The sequence below is a fragment of the Lepidochelys olivacea genome (assembly GCF_965140295.1).
Source record: "Lepidochelys olivacea isolate rLepOli2 genome assembly, chromosome: 1".
NCBI lineage: Eukaryota > Metazoa > Chordata > Testudines > Cheloniidae > Lepidochelys > Lepidochelys olivacea.
The window spans coordinates 231,703,588-231,727,444 of NC_140411.1; the positions used below are offsets into that span (position 1 = coordinate 231,703,588).

A 23,857-nucleotide genomic window follows, 5' to 3' on the forward strand; every position below is an offset into this window, starting at 1 on the left:
AGTAATTATACCCCATCATACTTTTGCCAACTCTCACAATTTTATTGCAAATCTCAAAATATCTGGGTATAAACCCCCAGTTCCTGGAGTCTTGTGATTATCTGAAAATTTCAGCTTTTGTTTATTACAAAAAAAAGTTTATAGCCTCAGGATGTCAGAAAAAAGTATTGAAACCGTGAACTCTAAAAGAGTCAAACACCAGGAGGCGAGTGACAAGAACCCCACATTTTTTACTCATTGAACTCTCATGATTTTTAAGACAATCATGAATTTGTGACCCCAACTCATGATTTTCGGGTTCGCAATACTGCCCTTGTGGCTGCTTGAGAACAGGGTACAATGCATTAACTTATCAAAGGTACCAACCAAAGCAGCAGGGTAGATGGCTCCCTGCTATTCTCAAATCACTTATTTTATCAAAGGCAGACCAAACTTGATAGTAATCCCTAGAAAGGAGGATAATCTTGTGGTTAAAGAGCACTCCACAGCTAGGCCTCTCACGAGCAAAAACTCAATTATGTGACAATTTGTGATATGGGCACTTTCCACTAGGGGGAGGATGGAATCATCACACTCCTTTCAACCTTTGATCTCTGTCAGGATCCGAATTCAGTTCTCAAGGGGTGAGAGACTACATGTGCCACATACTATCATAAAATGCTTTCAGGATCTAACCCAGTCAGTCTAAATCAAATAAATCTATCCTATGTCTACACTAAGAAAATCAAATAAATCTTCACTTGAATACAGGATTTTTCCATGAATAAATCACTTTTAACGTTTCTTGGTGAGTGATCTACTTCTGCCACATGGGAACCACTCCACATCTTAAAAAGGGCTGATTTATTTCAGTACACTTATCTCAGACAAGCAAATTTATCTTTGAAACCTAATATGCCCTCATAAAGAATACTATTGGTTTTATTAGCTCCCAGGAATCTGGCCAGCTTCTGAAGGAATTAACTCATTAAAGAGGAGGCAGGACCTGTAGCTGAGTTTGTGAGAGGACCGCGTTTTTTCATGGTGCAACAACTACGTGCACGGAATCAGGAAATCATTTTCAGCATCACAAGTCAACTCATTACCAAAAGCTGAAGATACACATGAATTGACCCATGGTGAACATGAAACTTGGCTAAAAAATGGTCACTGGCTGTTACAGGTCACTGGCTCCTCTGTATAAAAAACACGCAGAGTTACACCCCTACCACCATTAGAGAGGGGCCAAAGACGAAAGGTTTGGATCTAAACTTTGGGGAGCTTAGGTCTGGGGTTCTGGACCAGGCCCATCTTTAAACAAGACACAGTTTGGGAGTTATCCCAGAAAGGCACAGGACACTCACTCAACTTGACCATGTTTTTTCTGTAATCAATCAATCAATATCACTTAAAAAGCAACAACAAATCATCCGATTTCAATCTGAAAACTCAACTCAGGAGAAGAGTGAGGTGATGCTCATGGTTATGGGAAAGCATTTTAAGAAACTTGCTAGCAGCTTGAGAGTGCCTGCTACCCAGAGAGGAAGCCGGTCCTGGTAAGAGGAAGGTGCAGTTATGACTGAGGGGTGTCTTCAGATTTTGTTTTCCGTTTGATTTTTACTCTACATTGCTTAAAGTGAGGCTCCACTCATAAAAGCGATTAGGTAAAATGTATACCTCCTTACTCAAGAGATTTGCTCCCGTGTACCTGTTCCCAGCCAGAGCTGCTGACTTTAGTGACTAAAAAAGGTTTTGCTGCATTTAACTCTTATTAGCACCTTGGAGCCAACTCTGGAAGAGCGAGTTGAATTCTATTCCCTTTTGTGCTTCATCAACAGAATTATGTATCAAGTTTAAACTGAAAGCAACAGAGTTGCAGTGGTACAATGAAGAGCAGAATTTGGTTTGAAATACCTTTATTACCCATGATGATATGCAAGAAGGATAAAAATACTGCCTTTCAATTTGTGGGGCTCATAGTTAGAAATAGATTTGATTTTTTTTTTTAATTTATTTGCAAACTGGCCATATCTGACCTGGAAAGCACTGAGAAACAAAACCAGATCTATTTACAGAGAAAAGAGACTGTGAATAACTGCTTTGCCCTGGGCACTATATACATTAAGTAGATACACATTAGAATAGAATGAGAATTTTTATTCATCAGCAACAAACTAAAAATCCCTGAAGCTCGGGAAAGGTTATGATCGCGTCATGAACGTCACAGCTGTTTCCTACATCTATGATGAGACACACTGAAACCCTGGATCCCAATACTTCTGAACTTTGAAGCAGCCTGAATCCAGATCTAAACTGTGAATAATTGGGCCCATATCTAAGTTTAATCACACAAATCCATCCACTTCCAGCATGCACCCAGGGAAATGCCTGCATGATTTCCACCACACATTTTTTTATTCACCGGAGTTAGAAAAGCAGACAAGAAAAGCATCTTGATGCTACCCCGCTGAGTTAATTAACACATTGTGGATTTCAAATGGAGATGTTAAGAGTTCATTTTGTTCAATGGAAACATTAGTTCACCTCTGAATTCCTCAATGGAAACTACTTGATCACTTTACATAGACAACTCCATGAGCAGATGTTACTGCACAACACGTACAGCTGGTTCCAACTGGCCATTTGGCACACTCAGCCGTTTCCTTAAAATATTTCCCATCCATATTTTAACTGAACGACTTGTCCTTTGTGTAAAAAGGACATCTGAAACAGGAGGTTCGTTTTGTTTTTAAATGCTTAGTGTGTAGAATCCTGCTCTCCTTCCTTTGCGAGTCATCCCAAAGGGGCTACACATGTAAGTACAGCAGGAACAATTTGGTGTGGGGTCAGGGAGAGCCATGAGGATAACTTGAGACAGCCAATTTCAATATTGTGGGAGTGAAAGAAATCTCAGCTAACTGTACCACATTATACAGAACTATATGAGGCAGGGGTAGGCAACCTATGGTATGAGAGCTGATTTTCAGTGGCACTCACACTGCCCGGGTCCTGGCCACCAGTCCTGGGGGCTCTGCTGCCAGCCGGGGTTCCGGCCGCCAGCCCCACTCAGCCTGCTGCCAGCCCCAGGTCATGGCCATGGTCCCAGGGGCTCTGCTGCTGGCCTGGGGTACCAGCCGCCAGCCCACTGCCAGCCGGAGTTCTGTCCGCCGGCCCCCTCAGACCGCTGCCGGGCCCAGGTCCCAGCTGCCGGTCCGGGGGGCTCCGCTGCTGGACTGGGGTTCCATCCGCCAGCCCCGCTCAGCCTGCTGCCAGCCCCGGGTCACAGCCACCGGTCTGGGGGGGATCTGTTGCTAGCCTGGGGTACGGGCCTCTGGGCCCCTGCCAGCTGGGGTTCCAGCTGCTGGCCCTGTTCAGCCCGCTGCCGGCCCTGGGTCCCGGCCACCAGTCTGGTGGACTCCGCTGCTGGACTGCGGTTCCGTCCGCCAGCCCCGCTCAGCCTGCTACCAGCCCCGGGTCACAGCCACCGGTCTTGGGGGGGGGGGGGGATCTGTTGCTAGCCTGGGGTACTGGCCACTGGGCCCCTGCCAGCTGGGGTTCCGCTGCTGGCCCTGGGTCCCGGCCACCGGTCCGGGGGGCTCTGCTGCTAGCCTGGGGTCCCGTCTGCTGGCCCAGGGCTCTGCTCCTGGCCTCAACCTGGGGCTCTGCAGCCAACCCCAGCTGTGGCCCTCTGGCCCCAGCCTGGGGCACTGAGGGGTGCAGACAGGGCCAAGAAGGGGCGCAGCTCAGCATGAATCACATGGATTCTTATTATTGGCACAAGAAACTTTAAATTAGAGTGAATAAATGAAAACTCGGCACACCACTTCTGAAAGTTGCTGACCCCTGATATGAGGAATGCTAATCCAGACCCTTTCCCAGCTAGATCACTACTTCAAATTCCACCTGTGATAGCAGTAATTGAAAGCTGTTACCATCTGACAGCTGTTCAGTGGTCTATGCGAAATGAGTTTGGCGATTTCTTTTCAGTTCCTAATAGGCAGGCACATCTGCATCTCAAAACCACGACCAAAACTGGCACTATTTGGCATCCTTATTGATAGTGTTAGCAGAGAAACTGGTCACGGAGATGGAACTATCTTCTTGCTGATACAGACGGCGCCTCCTGCTCACAAATAAAGCATACTACTGGCAGGCCAGTACAGCCAAACTTGTACTGCCCATGCTTTACCTGCAGAGATTTTTCATTCATCACCGATATAATTTACTTAGCACCTTTCACAAGCATTCAAATATTATAAATCAACTTCTTGGACAGCACATGATTAAGTCCCATGTTTACCCCCATTCCACACAGACATGATATTAGCTAGAGTTGATGTTATTACTGTAAATTACAGACCTTCAAGGTGCTAAAATTATAGATAACTTTATATATTTTGAAGAATTGAATCCCATATAATTCAATCTCTTCCTTCTGACATCAGTGTGTTAACCGCCACTTTGGGTCTTGATCACAGATTTCAACACTGAGGGCTCTGATCCAAAGCCTGCTGAAGTCAATGAAAAGATTTCCACTGACTTCAGCAGGCTTTAGATCAGGCCCTGGGTCATTTGACTAGTATAAAGCAAAAGCTACTTCAAAAACACAGCTCTCCTCCTAGAACCTTCAATAAGAGAAAAGTTCAGCAGCTGTATTATTCCCAGGACCAGTAACTCTCAACTGAGATTTCACAGAACTACATGTGCCACTAGATGGCACCTGAAGTCAAACAGAAGCAAATTCTATCAATGAAAAGCATTACATTCTTACAGGGCCCAATATTCAAAAATGGCCTCTAATTTCGCACACGTAACTGAGTTTGCATGCAGTGTTGTGAATGTTACTAACAGAATGCAGTCTTAGGAACACAAGAACTGCCCGCTTCCCCCTCCCACGCGCCCAAGGTCCATCTAGTCTGGTATCTGGTCTCCAATGGCGGACAGCACTAGCTCCTTCTGAGGAAGATGCGAAACCTTGCAGTAGGTAGATGTGGAATAATCTGTTCCCTGCCCCTCCTTGCATTAGGTGTTATTCTGATTGCTAACACTTAGGCCATAGCTACACTACAAAGCTGTAGCGTTGCCAGCACACGCACAGTAAACCGATGGGAGAGAGCTCTCCTGTCACCTTACTTACTCCAGCCCCCGAGAGCGGTGGTAACTATGCCGGCGGGAGAACTTCCACACCAGCGCTTAGGTCAATGTAATTTACAATCGCTCGGGGATGGCTTATTCACACCCCTGACTGACATAACTTATACTGACGCATGTGGTAATGTGTACATTGCCTTAGAGATTGACAAACGCTTAAGTATGAGGTCTAATATATCATTTTCACTTCCACCACCAGAGCTCCCCTGAGATATGTATTCTCCCCTAAGCCACCAAACCAGCACCAAAGGTACTCACAAACAAGGAAGACTTTCACTTGCCCCCGCAAGCAAGTACACCAGGAATACTGCAACCAGAAGGGGATTAGGAATGCAAAATTAGTGGTCAGGCTGAGGCCTCTTTGAAAAGGTTGCCCTAAATTATGTCTCTCATATGCTGTGCATAATTACTTCCTCTGTGCTTTCCTAAGTCACACTCTACTACAGAATAACACACTGCTCTCAAATGCAGTAGTAACAAGCCACGGGCAAGGGAAAAATTAACCTGCCAAGTACACACTGGGGTTTCTTCAAGGTAAGGATAACAAAACTGGAATTCACAGGCACAAAAGGTAACTGGAACAGATTTGGTCTCGAATATGCAATTTATGCTGAATAATACGATATACCACTAATTTATTTCTTAAACTAACATAACAGTCAGTTAAAGATGCTATCATTCTAAAAGTTTTCCTGATAGATTATTAATACCAAAAAGCGTAAACAGTTGGTCTGATCAAAAAATTTCCATCAAAAATTCAACTAACTAAAATTTTCTTTAACAGTGTCTGCTTTTCACAGAAAATTTTGATTTTTTCCATAAAAATATCAAATGCCCAATCACTGGAAAAATTTCCCACCAAGAGGAGACACTGTGGTGCATCATGGAAAATGTCCAACCAGGGACCCCGGGCTATAAGGGACAATGAGATCATGAGGCTCTACAGTAGCTTTTCTGAAGCAAATTATTTCCCATTTTGGTTTTCAATTTTTGACTGAAAATTCAGAATTTTTCTGCAGAAAATAAAAACCCATTTTCTGACCAGCTGTAGCATGTAAGACAGGACACCAATATTTTATAAGAAAGTCAAGGGGATATTGTACCATTTGGCTTTGGAGCCATTCAATCAAAGCTTCTGCTGTGGAATCTGGGACCTGACATCGCAGTCCTTCTTTTTCATCTGCTTCCATCATCTCTAATAAACCACGCAAATCCTCCACAAGGTGCAGTGCTCGCAGGCTCCCCATGAATGGAGAGGTAGGGGACTGACAATCAAATATACCATTGGAATACTCCAAAGCCTTGGAACCTAGACAAAAGCAAGCAAGGATTACATTAGATAAGCCACAAGAGTAAATAAATATATAAATACAATTATGTGACTTGCTATAATACATCTAGGACGGACAGAGGTTCTCAAACAGTGGTCCGTGAGCTCCATTCAGGTGGTCCACAGATAGTTCCCTCTAAGGTGCACCCCTAGGTGACTGCATACAGAAGAATGAAGGGCCACCCACCTTATTAGTGGAGCTGCGCAGGCATGGGCTCCACTAATTAGGTGCCTGGACCCTGGAGAAGATGCACATATAAGGTGAGGTGGTGGCCTTGGGGGGAATAGGGAGTAGGTGGGAGGGGACAGTGGGGTGAGAAGATGGGGTGGGGGGGAATTTGGGACGTGCAGGGCTGCGGCGGCCAGAGAAAGTGGCGACTTCCCCAGCTCCAGGGCTGCGGCTGCCCCTCCTTCCCAGCCCCGGCTCAAGGGCTGCCGTGGTGGGGGAGAAAGGGAGAGAACCTCCTCCTTCCCAGCCCCAGGTCGGAGGCTGCCGTGGTGGGGGAGAGGGAGAGACCGCCCTCCCATCCTTCTCAGCCCCAGCTCGGCGGCTGCCATGGCAGAGAGAGAGGGCACATCCACCACATTAGAAAGGTAAGACTACTAATATTAAAATATGAGTAGTGTGCTTTTATTTGTAGAGCAAAAAAAATTAAGTATTAAGTTTTTTTTAATATAGTGCTTTTATCCAAAGCTCTTTACAATAGTTAGCTGATGGTATGAACAACATTTGGAAAGATCATTCAACATTAAGTGGTCCACCGAGACCCTCAGCAATTTTCAAGTGGTCCGTGGAAAAAAAAGTTTGAGAAGCACTGATCTAGGAGGTTAGGCACCTACAGGGATTCCTAGTGACAAATATTATTACCAACAAAATTCAGACCTGGATCTGGATTTTGAACCTCCCAGTTTTTAAGGGTGTTTGGATGTAGGCTCATCTACAGCACAAACATAGGTAATTATTCACTGATACTCATCTGGTGTCCTGCTGCTACCTGTAATTTGTATTTTTTCTACAATTTTAATGTACAGGAAACCTAACATGATATATCACGAACTGTATTGCACCAGAGTAACATGCCAATACAAAGTACACTGGAGTTTAAGGCACAGCTTGGTCCCCTAGCTCCCCAGGCTACCAGAGGTTGGGAATACTATGGAAGAAACATGCTCAGCCCTAGCAGTGTTTTGTCTCACTCTGTGGTGATTACATGACCCAAGAGAGCTGATGCGTTCCACAGGGAATTGCAGTCAACATTTTTCACTCAAAAAGATAGGTTACTCTGATGTAAGGGCTTGGAAGCCTTTAAAAAAATAAAGAGAATAAAGAGGGAGAGAAAGGAAATACTGAATGACTTCCCCTAAAATTAAAACCCTAAGCCCAAACAAGTTGGATATCGTGGAGTTCACACATTAGTATTAGTAAGCAAAAGTTATCATTCACTAACACAAAGGTTTCAAGTGGTACCTGTGTTAGTCTGTATCTGCAATAAGGTGAAGATGCATCTGCTGAAGTGGGTTTAGCCCACGAAAGCTTATACCCAAATATATTGGTTAGTCTCTAACATGCCACAAGTACCCCTGGTTCATTTTACTAACACAAAGGATGTTCACTTTAAAGTTAAAGGTTCAATAAAAAAGGGAAGAAATTCACAGTTAAAGCCGATTTAAATTAGCTTAGATAATTCTGTCTCGACACTGCAACACACTGATGTGAGACTGTCACATCTGTAACGACTTAATACTGTAATGCCTAGACACAATGAGACATATTAACGACAAAGTATCAGCTTTTGTGTTGTTAACTGTTTCGATATTGCAGATATATGCAGAATGTACACTTCTTTTTCAGCCTTCATTTGTCTGGCAGTCTGAAAAATGCAAGCATTCCAACTATTAATTCCCCTTGAGAAAATTAAAGAGAGAAAAATCCCTTGCAGAAGTATAGGAGATGTTAGGACAGAATTAACAACTCGTTTTCAATATTATTTAAAGGTTTGTAAAGACATAAGTAATTAAGTCTTTGGTGCCTTAAACATCCTGATAACCACCCTTTATTTTTACATTAAACCCCATGCTGTCCAAGCCTACTTGGGCCCTTTATAATACAGATGCTAGACCAGATCTGCATGCTAATACCTACTTAAAGATTTTTTATTTTTTTTTAAGAGATAGACTATATCAATCCTAGGACATCATTATGACCCATTGTATTCACTGCACATATGTGCCAGAGGTCTTTAAGGAGATAGCATCGTGGAGAAAAGTCAGTTCCAGCAAAGCAGGCACTTTTTGAAACTTTTTAAAGGAAATTATTGTATGTGGGATTGTTGAAGCCTTCATATCTCTGATGCTGCCTACGCAGAATACTTCTTCCATTTGAACAGCTGTTTGGATAGCTCTGCTGGAATGGAATCAAACCAAAAACTTCTGTCTGCTTTGTTTCTGTTTTATATGATTGTATTTTTTTCACAGCTCACTGGACACAGCTTTAAGAGTTCAGGAAGTAATATACTTTTTGATCTCTCTCCCCAGCCCAGTAAAAATGTATGAGCGAATTGCTCATGCTTATGAAAACATTAAAGTTAGAGATAGGCCCAAACCAAAGCCCTGATTCAAAAACCCTCTACTTCAAAGGGATCAAAATTCAGTTCTTAATCTGAATTGTCCCATCCAGGCCCATTTAATTAATTTCTCCCAAGACTTGAATGAGGTACAGCACTAGATAAGCTTTCCCTTCCTGACACCCCACTACTCTTCAAACACACACTAATCCTGATTCAAAACATCCTTGGCTATTCCAGTCCTTCAAGTTGAACCACATTGCCCACTGGTTTTGTGAAGTATAGTGACAGGGAGATCAGAGAAAGGGTGCAATTGCATTGGCACTATGTGTTTGCAGGCATTTGTGCCATCCTCTTTCAAATCTGTTTGCATCCTTTGAGTTTCACAAACTAGTTAGTAGGAAGTCAAACACAGTTCTATTTGCATCCTCCTTCGACTTGAACTCAGCCCTCCACATATGAAAGGAGAATTGAACTGGTTAAACAAATAGCATAATGTTTTTACCTGCTATAATGCCATCCATCTGTTCCAAAGCTGCAGCCAGCATGTCACTTGCGTCACTCATCATCTTCCTGCTTCTCAAGGGTACTCGCTTCTAAAGCCTAACAAGAAATGAAATGATAATTCCGTTACATGGACACCAACTCTTCAAAAGGCTCAACCATGCAAGTCAGTCTGCAAGTGGCTATTCATTTCGCCGCTGTATTAATTAGGGTGGAATACATCGGTCAAAAGTGTTAACATAATCCAACATTAAATAGTACTAAACAAGGTCTGGGGTTTGGTATACAGAGACCTCAGCTTGTTTAATACTATGGCAAACGCACCATTAAAAATCCTTGTACCCTGTTAAAGACACAGAGAAGGAAAAAACAGTTAAAGTATCTGCAATGAAAAATATTAAGTTCAAATTTCATTTTAACAACCTCCCTTGTTCCCATTCCTTTAGCTGGAGAGAGTTTTTAGAAGGAAACCTTCCCGTCTTGTTTGACGGTCTCTTAGATGGTAATAACTGCCCTTTTGGGGAAGAGGGAAGTGAGTTGAAATGGGCTGGAACTGTTATTGTTGCTGTTGTTAGAGTCTCATCCCATTTTATTTCAAAAAAAGAAAAGGAGGACTTGTGGCACCTTAGAGACTAACATTTATTTGAGCATGAGCTTTCGTGAGCTACAGCTCACTTCATCGGATGCATTCAGTGGAAAATACAGTGGGGAGATTTATACACACAGAGAACATGAAACAATGGGTGTTACCATATACACTGTAACAAGAGTGATCAGGTAAGGTGAGCTGTTTGTTACCAGTAGGAGAGCGGGGGGAGGGGGCGGGGTGGCGGAACCTTTCATAGTGATAATCAAGGTGGGCCATTTCCAGCAGTTGACAAGAACGCCTGAGGAACAGCAGGGGGGAGGGGGAATAAACAAGGGGAAATAGTTTTACTTTGTGTAATGACACATCCACTCCCAGTCTTTATACAAGCCTAAGTTAATTGTATCCAGTTTGCAAATGAATTCCAATTCAGCAGTCTCTCATTGGAGTCTGTTTTTGAAGCACAAATCAGACGTCAAGAATTATAACATTCAAAAACCAGTCGGAGAACACTTCAATCTCTTTGGTCACTCGATTACAGACCTAAAAGTGCAATTCTTCAACAAAAAAACTTCAGAAACACATACAATTAACTTAGGCTTGAATAAAGACTGGGAGTGGATGTGTCATTACACAAGGTAAAACTATTTCCCCTTGTTTATTTCCCCCTCTACTGTTCCTCACACGTTCTTGTCAACGGCTGGAAATGGCCCTCCTTGATTATCACTATAAAAGGTTCTCCCCCCACTCTCCTGCTGGTAATAGCTCACCTTTCCTGATCACTCTTGTTACAGCGTGTATGGTAACACCCATTGTTTCATGTTCTCTGTGTATATAAAATCTCCCCACTGTATTTTCCATTGTATGCACCCGATGAAGTGAGCTGTAGCTCACCAAAGCTTATGCTCAGACAAATGTGTTAGTCTCTAAGGTGCCACAAGTACTCCTTTTCTTTTTGCGAATACAGACTAACACGGCTGCTACTCTGAAACCTGTCATTTTATTTCAAGTGGTCTTTGGGATTCAGATGGAGCGGGTAGGGCTAGCGCTGCCATCTGGATCCCTCTCTCTGGCCCAGGCTGGTCAGGACATCTCTCGGGATCAGGATGAGGAAGGCTAGGGTCCCAGAAGACACTGGGGACCAGTCATGAGGACGAAGTTGGTCCAGTAGCCTCACTCTGTTCTTATTCCTTCCCCCAAAAAAGTCTTTAAGAACCCAAAAAGGGAGTCATGGGTTGAGTAGCTCATCCCCTCATTATTTTGTCCACCAATTAGGCCTAGTATCTGACGCATCAGTTTTGGTTCATTAGTTTTTGGTTCCACATTTCTTGTTTTTACTAAACTGAACAGTCTTTGAGTTACATTAATAGGCCTCTTTGCTTAGACTAATTCAGTTTTTTTGGTCTCACTTTCATACCTTTTTATAACATACAACTACTTTCCATGAACATTTGTTTTATAGGTTATTGCAACATCTCTTGAACTTTCATGTACTTTTTCACAATTAAGCTTAAAATTAGGGTACATTTGTAAGCCCAATTACCACAGCATCACTCAGTGTCCTCTAAATTTAGGAAGCTTACAAAGCAGCAGGTTTCCTTCCTGATCACTGGCAATATCAGCAGACATATCTCACCTAAGCCCCGACTGAGCTGCTAGGAAAATCAAGTCTTTGCTTGGTGGGCTGGTCTCTATCTTTGGCAGGTCTGTTCACAGTCACGTTCATAGGCACCAACTGCCTGTATTATAGAACATTGGTGGCCCTCTAATTCCCACCAGCAGTGGCATGTGATGCTTCAGACAGCTCACACAGAAGAAACAGTAAGCTCTAATAGCCAACTGAAATTTGCCAAAAGGGAAGTAAATTGCAGGTGAAGCTTTAATGATAGCAGTAAGCTTGAGTCTCTGCTTTACAGCTCCCCATGGCCCACAACCCCTCTTCTCTTCTGTAGTCCCTCACAAATCAAAGACAGTCCCACAGCGGATGAGAAAGGAAATAACTCTTTTGGTTAACAGGGCACACTGTTCTATATCAATGGTGCATCTGGGGGGAAAGAACCCAACTGCAGATAATCCAGGTTTCAGGACGTTCAGGTAAGTCGGGGGTCTAGTGTTCCGTGCATTACGTCAATAGAGACTGAGGGGAAAAAACAGCCCATGTGTAGTTTTAGGACTTCTCTAAAGGTTCTAAATACATATCACTTGCATTATTGTGACTGTGTCTGTAGAAACATGATGACAAATGGGGGCAAAATAAAAGAAATGCCAATGTTCTTCATAAATATCAAATAAAATAAATTATCAAATAAAAATGCAAAAATAGTTTCTTGTACATAAGGAGAGTGCTTCTAGTTTTTTTTTTTGTTTGTTTGTTTTTTAACAAGAGTCAGCAGTGTGTGAACCAAATTGTCCCCTGGAAGAACTCCAGAGAAGACAGTGGAGTTACATCACAATTAATCTAATCCCAGAATGCTTAGAATTTGAGGAATAAAGAGGGATTTAAAAACTAGACTTTTCTTGGAAGGACACACTACTCTACTCTTCAAGTACTGCTTGGAAGGCTAAGTATGCTGGACATACTTCCCAAGATGATAAGCTGGGAGTTTGGGAATTTAAATGGGTGATTTAAAGAAGAAAGCAGTATTTTTAAGTTTTGGTCCTCAAACTTAATTTCTTAGTTGAATCACTCCCACTTTCCCAGCTGCAACCACTCATCCTTGTTTCCTGTTATCCTTTAGCTCATGAGAACACTCAACTTTCAAAAAATCAACACAAGAGGCTCTTAAAGATGGCACTTCCTTTGCACCAATTTCAACTGACTGCATCAGAGCTGGCCCAGACCAGAAGATCAGCCACAGCCTCTCCCCACTGTGCCTAGCCAAGGCAACTGGTGAAACCCTGCAGCAGGAATCAAAAGGGGGCAAAGTTAAATGCACAAGTGGAAGCCATCTTAGGAGTATCTGGTGTGCCAGAGTTCAAATCTCTATGGCTCTTATTTTAAACTAAGTGAAGGGAAGAATTAAACCCTCACCATAAGTATTTATAGCCAATGAACTTTGCCTAATGAACCAGCTTACCTTCCTTCATTTTAAGTCTAATGCTCCATGCAGCTCAGAGACAAGTTGACATATCTTATTAGAAAGTAACAAAAAAACCTTACACAAGGCGAAAACCATCCTGCAGTTGTGAAGGGAGATTTTATATATCTATTAGGGCTGTCAAATTATTAAAAAATTAATCGTGATTAATCAAAGTTTTAATTGTACTGTTAATAATAAAACTACCAATTTAAATTTACTATAAATATTTTTGGATATTTTTCAATATATTTTAAAATATATTGATTTCAATATAATGCAGAATACAAAGTGCTCATTTTATATTATTTTTTATTACAAATATTTGCACTGTAAAAAAGATAAAAGACAGTGCAATCTATAAGTCAATGCATGAAGGGGTATAAGAATGTTTGGCATATCTGGCATGTAAACACATTGCAATGCTGGCTACAACAGTGCCATGTGAATGCCTGTTCTCAGTTTCAGATGGGACTGTAAATAAGAAGCAGGCAGCATTATCTCCTGTAAATGTAAACAAGCTTGTTTGTCTTAGTGATTGGCTGAACAAGATGTAGGACTGAGTGGACTTGTAGGCTCTAAAGTTTTACATTGTTTTGTTTTTGAATGCAGTTATGTAACAAAACAAATTCGACATTTGTAAGTTGCACTTTCACAACAAAGAGATTGTATTACAGTACTTCTATGAGGTGAACTGAAAAATACCATTTGTTTCTTTTTTACAGAGCAAATATTTGTAACCAAAAATAATAATATAAAGTGAGCGCTGTACACTTTTTATTCTGCGTTGTCACTGAAAATCAATACATTTGAAAATGTAAAAAAAATCCAAAAATATAGTGAATTTAAATTGGCATTCTATTAACAGTACGATTAAAACTTTGATTAATCACAATTTTTTAATCAGAGTTAAATTTGTTTTGAGTTAATCGCTTGAGTTAACTGCGATTGACAACCCTAATATTTATACACAGTAGATAGTATTTACCGCTTGCGTAAACATCCTTGTATTCAACATAGCAATCACTTGGGTTCAGATTTTATCTCAGAGCTCCCTATATTTGCTTATTACACCAAGGGAAGAATACGTGGCCCCTTTGTCTTATATCTAAAGTTTAGGGCACTAGGCCACCAACTCCTGTTCAATTAATTATTGTGCTATTATTACACTGAAATTGCACAGAAATCAACAAAAGCAAATACTTAGTATCCTTGTCTATCTAGGTACATATATGGATGCCCTCATCACGGTATACAAGCAGCTCACAAACAATGATTTAGCCTCAAACCCACCTACCTACCCACCCCCGAGGTAGAAAAGTATTTATCCACATTTTTACAAATGGAGAACTGAAGAACAAAGATTAAAAGCCTGCTTCAACATTCATTGAAGTCAGTGGCAGTCCTTTAAGTGTCTCGCCCAAGGTCACAAAAGAAGTCTGTGGTACTGCTGAGATTAAACCCAGATCGAACTCCCAGTCCACTGCCTTAACTACAAAATCAGTAAGAAACTTTAAGATGGTATAGGGAAAATTTGGGCTAACCCTACTGTCTGGGACTCTTAGCAGAGCAATTCATGCAATAAGATCCCAAGATTTCAGACTACTGAGTCAACGGAGAGGGATACACTTTCCTCATACCTCCTTTTCCTAACCACCTAATGTCCAAAGTTGAAAATCTGGTGAGAAGCAGATGGGTACTTTGAAGCATATTCTGTATGGATAACAGTGAAGTTGCTGGGTGACTGGATCAACAAGGGGCCATCACGGTATAAAGCAGTGGTTCTCAAACTGATCTTTGTGTACCCCTGGGGGGCATGCAGAGGTCTTCTGGGATACATCAACTCATCTAGATATCTGCCTAGTTTTACAACAGGCTACATAAAAAGCACAAGCGAAGTCAGTACAAACTGAAATTTCATACAGATAGTGACCTGACTTGTTTATCCTGTTCTATACACTGAAATGTAAATACAATATTTATATTCCAATTGATTTATTTTATAATTATATGGTAAAAATTAGAATGTAAGCAATTTTTCAGTAATAGTTGCTGTGAAACTTTTGTATTTTTAGGTCTGATTTTGTAAGCAAGTAGTTTTTAAGTGAGGTGAAACTTGGGGGTGCACAAGAGAAATCAGACTCCTGAAAGGGGTACAGTCATCTGGAAAGGTTGAGAGCCACTGGAATAAGGGGCTTGAATTCCAGCCCAGGCCAGTAGGGACAAAAAGTTATTACGGTCTCAAAGCTGTCTGGTGTCCTATGCGAAATGAGGTGGTGATGTCAGTTCAGTTTTTATAAAATAACACAGCCACATCACAAAAACCACCAACATGGTTGTTATCCTTGTTGACAGTCTCAGAGGAGAGGCCAAGGGTTGAATGACCATGAAAACTGAACTACCATCTTGCCCTTAGGGCTGGTTCCATTCCAAGCCAAGTCTGTATCACACTGGTGTGAGAAAGTTTGAGCTGCTGCTTCCCATGCCTTGGTTTACCTCTTTGGGTGTGTCTACACTGCAGCTGGAGGTATAATTTCTAGCTTGGGTAGATGCACACGATAGCTTTGATCGAGCGAGTGTGCTACGAATTGTCAAGTAACCACAGTTGCACAGCTAGCCACCTAAATATAGCTAAGGCCTCAGATGGACTGTCCCCCTGTGCCGCTGCAGCCACACTATTTTTAGCATACTAGCTCAATCAGAGCTAGCGCGTGTACACCTACCTAACCTGGAAATTACACCTCCTGGCTCCAGCGTAGACATATCTTTTATGGCTGGAAGACTTGAATCTTTGGGATGTCAATGTGGATGCCTTCAGAAGCACTAAGTTCACCTTTTAAAAAAATGCAGTGGTCTTTACCAAGGTGGCAAGCCACTGTGTTGAAAGGGAGTTTATACACACATGCACTGAATTTATACGTCACATGGCCAATACATGTACGCATGTGCTTAACTTTAAAGACATCAGTAGTTCCAGAAAGGCAATGTATCTACATGCTTAAAGTTAAGTACAGGAACTCCTCACTTAAAGTCATCCTGGTTAACATTGTTTCATTGCTGATCAATTAGGAAACATGCTCGTTTAAAGTTGTGCAATGCTCCCTTCTAACGTCCTTTGGCAGCCGCCTGCTTTGTCCACTGCTTGCAGGAAGAGCAGCCAGTGGCAACTAGCTGCTAGGGGCTTGGAACCAGGGCGGACCGGCAGCCCCCCTATCAGCTCCCCGCTCCCCTAAGTTCCCTGTGCAGCAGCTGCCCAGCAGGCTACCAGTTGCCTGCAGTTCAGCTGTCCCTCCCCGCACTGCCATGTGCTGCTCCTGCCCTCTGCCTTGGAGCTGCTCCCCGATACTCTTGCTTGCTGGGGGGGGGAGAGGGGGGCTAATGTCAGGGTGTCCCCCTCCCCCCTGCACCCTGCTTACCCCATCTTCCATAGAGCAGGGGGGATACATGGACAGAGGGAGCTGCATCAGGTCTCAGCTTGCTGATCTAATTAACAAGGCAGTGTACTTCTGACCCCACTCTTCATACTTAAAGGGGAAATGTGCATCTCTATCTCTCAAACACACACAGGGTGTGTGTGTCTGTCTGTCTGCCCTCCCTCCTTTCCTGCTGCCTTGTAGAGAGTGAGACTTAACCCTTGAGGGCTCAGGCAATTGCTAGTTCACCATTTAGCAGTAAGGCATTCCCTGAGAAATATCCCACCCTCTGACTCCTCCACCTCAACGAAGCTTCACAATAATCATCACTGTGTACCAGTATTAAATTGTTTGTTTAAAACTTATACTGTGTGCGCGTGTATATATATATATATATATATATATACACACACACACACACACACACACACACCAGCTTTAAAGAATATAAACTACAGTACCTCTCCGATTTCCATGGCTCTGATTCAGCAAAGTACTAAAGCACATACAGGAACCCCTCACTTAACGTTGTAGTTATGTTCCTGAAAAATGCGACTTTAAGCAAAACGATGTTAAGCGAATCTAATTTCCCCATAAGACTTAATGTAAATGAGGGGGTTAGGTTCCAGGGAAATTTTTTTCTGAAATTTTTTTCACCAGACAAAAGACTAATATATACAGAAAAAAATTTCCCTGGAACCTAACCCCCTCATTTACATTAAGTCTTATGGGGAAATTGGATTCGCTTAACATCGTTTCGCTTGAAGTCGCATTTTTCAGGAACATAACTACAACGTTAAGTGAGGAGTTCCTGTATGTGCTTTAGTACTTTGCAGAGTCAGAGCAATGGAAATCGGAGAGGTACTGTAGTTTCTATTCTAGCACAATGAAGATATGAGTCACAGGGATACTCTAGATTGTTGTGGCTTACATCTGGTACACAAATAGTCTGTGTGAGAGAACACTTCTACTATAAACATAGATATAGCACAAGGCTAAACAAAAATCAGAGAGGGAGAATCATTTTAACCTTTTGCATGCCCTGCCACTGTGTCTTCTTAACAAAGGTCAGATATTTTCAGCATCATTGGCAGCACTCAGCTCCAGTGTAAACAATAAGGAAAGCTGTTCATCTAATTTTTGGTGTAAAAAGCAAAACAATTCTAAAGTTTCCCTACACAATAGTCATCTATAGGTATAAACCACCTGCCAGGCAACTTTTATTGCAGACCGCCAGCTATCTCTTTTGAAAGGCTACACTGAAAAAGGCCAGTGAGCATCATCTCTTTTCCATCAAAGCTCTTCTTGCAGCAAATCAGCAAGAAGTGGATCTGAACCTTAAGGATACCCTTTGAATGATGGAATAAAGGCTACTGAACTTACATAATGACATACGTGTTGTTTTTTTAACCTAGTTACCGAAGTTTGAGAAGCTGCAGTAATTTCTGAAAGGGAAAAAGTAACACGTGGATGAGCTGAACATAAAAAGGTCTAACCAAATCAAAGAATTATAGCTGCAGGTTTTTGGCATAAGGTACAAAAGCAATAAAGATCAAACAATTTATTGCCTGCCATTATAGCAAATCTTCCCTAAAATATCTATGGGTCAGCTGCCTACTTGTTTGATAAGGGAGGAAAAAAACTCCCTCTTCCTTTGAGGATTGCCTAGACAATTAAGGACTTCTTGCCCTTCCCTAACGTAATATAAGAATCTTCATGAATAGAGAATGGGCATGGTCATCTTTAGATTTATCTTGAGTCCTCTAAGGCAGAGAGCTTAAAGAGAACCCTCAGAACTTCTTCCACTCTCGACAAAATACTGGTTCCCTATTGTGCTGTGGACTAAGGGCCCTATACTGCAAAGTGCGGAGTACCCTGAACTACCATTTATTTTAATGGGAATAGAACATGCTCAGCATAACTCAGGAACAGGCCACCTATAAAAAAAACCTCATGGAGGGAGAGTCAATGTAAGAAAGCCAAGATGCTGCCCATAGCTTTGGTAAGGAGCAGAATCATTATCTCATTGTTACCTTGTTACCCCCCACGCCCAAATACCTGTTTCTTATCTTATGCTTAGAATGTAAGCTCTCTAGGGCAGGGACTGTCTGTTACATGTTTGTACAATGCTTAGCAAACAATGGGGTTGGGGCACCTAAGCACTACCCACCACAATATAAAAAATGGAAGCATTTTGCTTCCACAGGGCAAAAGAATCTCACAATTTTCAGATAAATATATTTCCCACTTACTAAGTTTTTCTTCTGAGCAAAGACTTTGTCTATACTGGACTATTGTTCTTAAAGATCCCCCCCAAAGCTACCATCAATACAGCTCAACTAATAGCAGCACTAGTGAGAGCGCTAGTCTAGAGAGGGCCCAGGTGGTCACTAGTGGTTTAACTCGTGGTTTATCTAGCCCTACTCTAAGTGGGGTTGGACAACATGGTGGTTAAAACACAGGCAGCCATAAAGCAGAGCTCCCACCATCGCTACCACAACGGGAATTGCCCTGGGGGTAGGAGAAGGGGCAAATTTTAAAAAATAAAGTCCAGTGAAGTAAAAGGAGGAAATATCGCTGCCTTTTGTAATCCAAAGAGAACAAAAGGACTTCCCCAAACATCCTCTTGCCACCTCTAAAAGAACATCTGCTGTCAAACTGAGCAGGCCACAGGCTAGGAAATTTTGAGAGGTAAAAGACAGATGGAGACTATATGACAAGATATTGTTTCCCTGACTACTCAGCCCTACAAAGTGGTAGTTTAAAACTAAGATAGCTTTAATTAAATTGAATGGACTGGCCACCCTCCCCAGACAGTGGTTCATCTGGGTTTGAGGAAGTGAAACTACTGGGATAACAAGAAAACTGGAAGTGTTCTTCCCCTGCTCCAGAAACAGTAGTTTTTATTATTTACATAGCACCACTGCTATGTATGGCATTCAAATGACAGGAAGGAAGACAAAGACTGCACTCCAAGGAATTTACAGCAGACCAAAAACAAGGTAAGAAAAGACAAAGCACCATAGAGAGAGGGAAAGATGTGGGGACATCATAAAGCAGAGGGAAAGGGGAATACAAGGCATGAATTTTTGGGACAAGCATCCCAAACCATTTTATGTACCAAGATAGTGGCCTTGTGCATATGAAATGAGTCATCTGCTTGCTTGATGTTTCTAGTACAAATACAATAAGAGTAAGGACAAAAGTAATACTGATACACTAAAAGGATGAATTGCTGACTTTCGCAATAGAGTGGGTAGCATCTAACCAGGCCGCATATGAAAGAATGATGTACTGGCAAGTAAACGGAACAGATACTTGTTGATGAATAGAACAGTTTCTTTCTTTTTAATTTACTTTATTCCAAAGGAGGTAAAACCCTACCAAAAAAATGAAAAATAGGAAAAGCCAGACAGCCAGGTAACATTGAGAAAAAACAGCTGGAATAATCCCACAGAGTGGTGAAGCAGTCAAGGTCCCTGGGAATCTTTTATTAACTAATGAGGTTGTTCAGACAGTCATCCATAGCTAATATACAAACACCACACCAAACAGAATAAACCATTTTCCCTTTCTCCTTGTGAGTGAGGAAAGGGAAAAATCACAACATAAGAATAGATGGGCCCATACGTATAACACAGAAGATGAGCGAGACAGACGCTTGCATATGGACAAAGAGACACACATGGAATTCATCCCTGATACAATCTTACTGACATGAGTGGAGCTACACCAGCAATTAATCTGGTCCACTAGGTGCGTATCTCTCTCAAAATACTTTATCCCTGGGACTATGTAAGACAAGCTCTGCCACGCTTCCCAAAAGAAAACCGGTGTTACCATCCTTACTCCTTTCTTAAATATAAATCAGTTCAAGAGACTCTATTCCAGTGTTCACAGCTGAACACCTTGTTCAGGCTAAGAACAACAACATATTACTTCAGGAAGGCTAAAGAAAAAGAGACCCTTTCAAACTGCAATTATTTCTGTCATCAATTAGGATGACTATCAGTTGCTGACATTTCCAGAATGTCTCTGGCTGTTAAATATAAGGAGATATTTGGTCTTACTTGTTAAATATCCTTTCTGCTGGTTCCCACCACTACTCTGGTTGCTAGGGTTATGCAGTTCACCTTCCAGTACAAAGACACACAAATCCTTCTGGCTACCTCACCAGTGCAGATGTATTCCAAACCACGTCAAGAGAAAGTGAAAAACAAACCACAGAGAAAAGAAAACATTGCTTTGCAAGAAAAGCAAAGGGAAGCCAAAATATGCAGCATCAGAGAGCTTATGCTGCAGTGCTTATTCACATAAAGCTCACATCAGCTTCAAACGGAGATCTGCCTGAATAAGGACTTCAGGATCCTTAATGAAGATGCCAAACAAAAATTATGTGCTTAAACATATTGCATATGTTCAAAATTATTCACAGCGTTCTCCCCGAGAGACTATCTATGCTGAATGTTTCTATAGTGGCAACATTTTCAAACATGTCCCCTAGTTTGGGGTGCCTTTGCTTTTGCATGCACACTCACTGAAGTCAATGGCAGATTCTGGTACTCAGCACCTTTGAAAAGGCGGCTCTAACAGTCTTAAAATTATTAGCACACAAAATTAGTGGACATTTTTCAAAACTATGGCCTGAACTTTTAGATGAGAGTGCAGACTTCAGAATGATGTGGATAATGGAAGAAAGGTCAGTGTCTATCATCTTCTTTATTTCAAGTCTGAGCTCCCTACATGTACAAAGAAACTACTCATAGGGGCAGAGACAATATGTGGAGTGCCCACATATTCATATGTTAGTGGCACCCAAAGAGTTCTCTGTATGCAATTTGAAACATAAAAGCAGTGGAGGTATCCAAGGCCAGAAGGGAATTCAGACAGAAACCCCTTGGGAATTCATTCTCTGTTAAGGAAGAGCCAGCAATGTCTGAAATTCTTGAAAGAGAAAGCTTCAAAACTTGCCAGAATCTAGAGAGGTATCTGTTCTCTCTTTTTGAGCTCAGAAAAGGTAAAATGGCTTTCAGGTTTAAAGGAACGTCAATAAGCACTTTCAGAGCATCCAAGAACGCTACACACTACTATTACTTGTTCTCATGGTCTTTTTCAAATTCATGTAAGTGTTCGTAATTCCGATATGTATATAAATGATTAACTCTCACCTATATACACCCAGGATCAAATTATTCTCCCACTTACACAAAAGTATAGTTGCTATCCATTATGGTTAGAGCAGAGGTCCCCAAAGCGTGGGGTGCACCCCCCAAGGAGAGCACAGAGAAACATTCGGGGGGGGGGGGGGGCGGCAGCATGGCGGGCCCAAGCCAGCCCCATGAGGGGCAGGGAGGGAGCACCCACCCAGCCCCGTCTCACCTCCAGCCATGGCCCCAGTTCAGGGCCCCACCCCTGGCCCCATACCTGGCCGGGGGCCCAGCTGCCAGCCACCACCACGGCCCGGCTGCAGCTCCACTCTCACCAGCCCCGCTCCCAGCCTCACCCCCAGCTGCAGCCTCAGCCTTGGCCCCCTTATTCCTGTCCACATCTCCCATGCCGCGCCCCCCCCCAAGCCACAGCCCCACTCCACAGCCCCAAAGTACATCAATTATATTGTTAATTCTCATGCAAAGATGATGTATCGTAATTTAGGACACTACTACATTTTCAAATGGCAGCATCTGTTGTCAGTGATGGCTGCCCTTGGAATTTTCTGTAATTTTTTGTGCCTTTTTGGTTTCATTAGAGCTACCTTTAGAGCTCATTGGGAGTCATATATGAGACTGGATTCCTTCCCATTGGAGGGGAAAAAAAAAAAAAAAGGGAGAAAGAAGATCAAGAGTATCAAACATAACAAGAGTTAGTAAAGACACTTAACATACTTCTGGGAGGTGAACAGATACTAAAGTGATGAAGAGAATGTAAAAAAACAATAGACTAGAACAGATCTTATGCCTTTGTCTGATAAATTAAAGAGCCCTCCTCCATGAAACATCTTCTCTCCATGCTGGTACTTGCGGACTATAACCAAGTTGCCTGTTAAACTTCTTTTCAAAAAGATAACTATATCAATCTTCTTCAGTCCCCCATTAAAAGACAGGTTTCCCAGTTCTCAAATTATTCCTATGGCTCTTCTCTGAACCCTGCCCAATTTATCAGTATCCTTTTTAAACTGTGAACACCAAACACAGCATTTCAGTAATGATCTCATTAATGCTGCAGACAAAGATAATACCACTTCCACTCCCACTCCCTGTTCCCTTGCTTATACAGCTAAGAATCATGTTCTACCTGTTACCTATCCACCATGACCTTGTCCTTTTCAGAGACACTATATACAAGGATATAGCTCCCTATCCCGTAAATATGACCTACATTCTTTGTCTGTAGAGGTGTAACCTTGCATTTGGCTTTACTGAAACACGTTTGTTTGCGGCAACTTACCAAACAATCTAGATTGCTCTTTATATGTGACTTGTCTTCATCATTATATATGCGTTTTAAGAAGGCTTAGTAGTACAAAAATCTTAATAAAGCATTTGATAAGTATTACTGTCATTTATTGACATATTAATAAAATGCATGTCTTGGGTAGCCAGTTCTCGCATTCCTTTCTGACGCATTTTAATATTGGTAATTACTGCGTACCACATTTCCAATCTTGGTTATATTTTGTTTCTTAGCCAGAGGAAACAGTCTGGGGTGAGGAGAGGGACAGAACAGCTAGTCAAAATGTTGTTCTCTTGGTAGTCTTAACAAAAAATACCCACAAAAAAACAAAACAAAACCAGTATTTATAGTTTGTAAATGTGGGGGGGGAAGCTATTTCATGAAGAGACTCAATATGCCAAGTTTCACTCTAGGGCAAATTAATTCTTCTGAGTTAACAAACCCACTAATAAGGGATTTTATTTAAATCTGGAAAAACACCACCATCTCCTTAACGCTATCAGCATTGCTAGGTGAGGCGATATTTCATGAAAATTAATGTCACCTCAGACATATTGATACCTGTTTGTGCTCTCTGAAGTGCCAGAATAAGCAAGAAATATACTTTACAAAGATTTCTTTGTACAATACATTTCAATTATGAACAAACTCTTGTTTCAAATATGAAATATCTAATCAGTTGAATAATTTCCCACAGGGAGTTCTAAAGGCTACAAAGCTAACAACCAGTTTTATAGTTAAACAGCATCAAACTGGTTAATTATATTCCTCTGCAAATAAACACACACATGACATGGTGGCTT

At 41.9% G+C, this 23,857-nt stretch overlaps 1 protein-coding gene across 5 annotated transcripts in view; it reads right to left on the minus strand.

The window, feature by feature from the left end:
- PPFIBP1 (PPFIA binding protein 1) overlaps window positions 1–23,857 on the minus strand; it is a 172,252-nt gene that overhangs the window by 64,189 nt on the left and 84,206 nt on the right. For all 5 annotated transcript variants that reach the window (XM_084646084.1, XM_084646083.1, XM_084646082.1 and 2 more), the window contains exons 2-3: window positions 9,530–9,627; window positions 6,234–6,439 (exon numbers count right to left, since the gene is read on the minus strand). In XM_084646084.1, coding sequence (XP_084502210.1) covers window positions 6,234–6,439; window positions 9,530–9,593 — 270 coding nt within the window. In that variant the 5' untranslated portion in view covers window positions 9,594–9,627. The remainder of the gene's footprint in view (window positions 1–6,233; window positions 6,440–9,529; window positions 9,628–23,857) is intronic.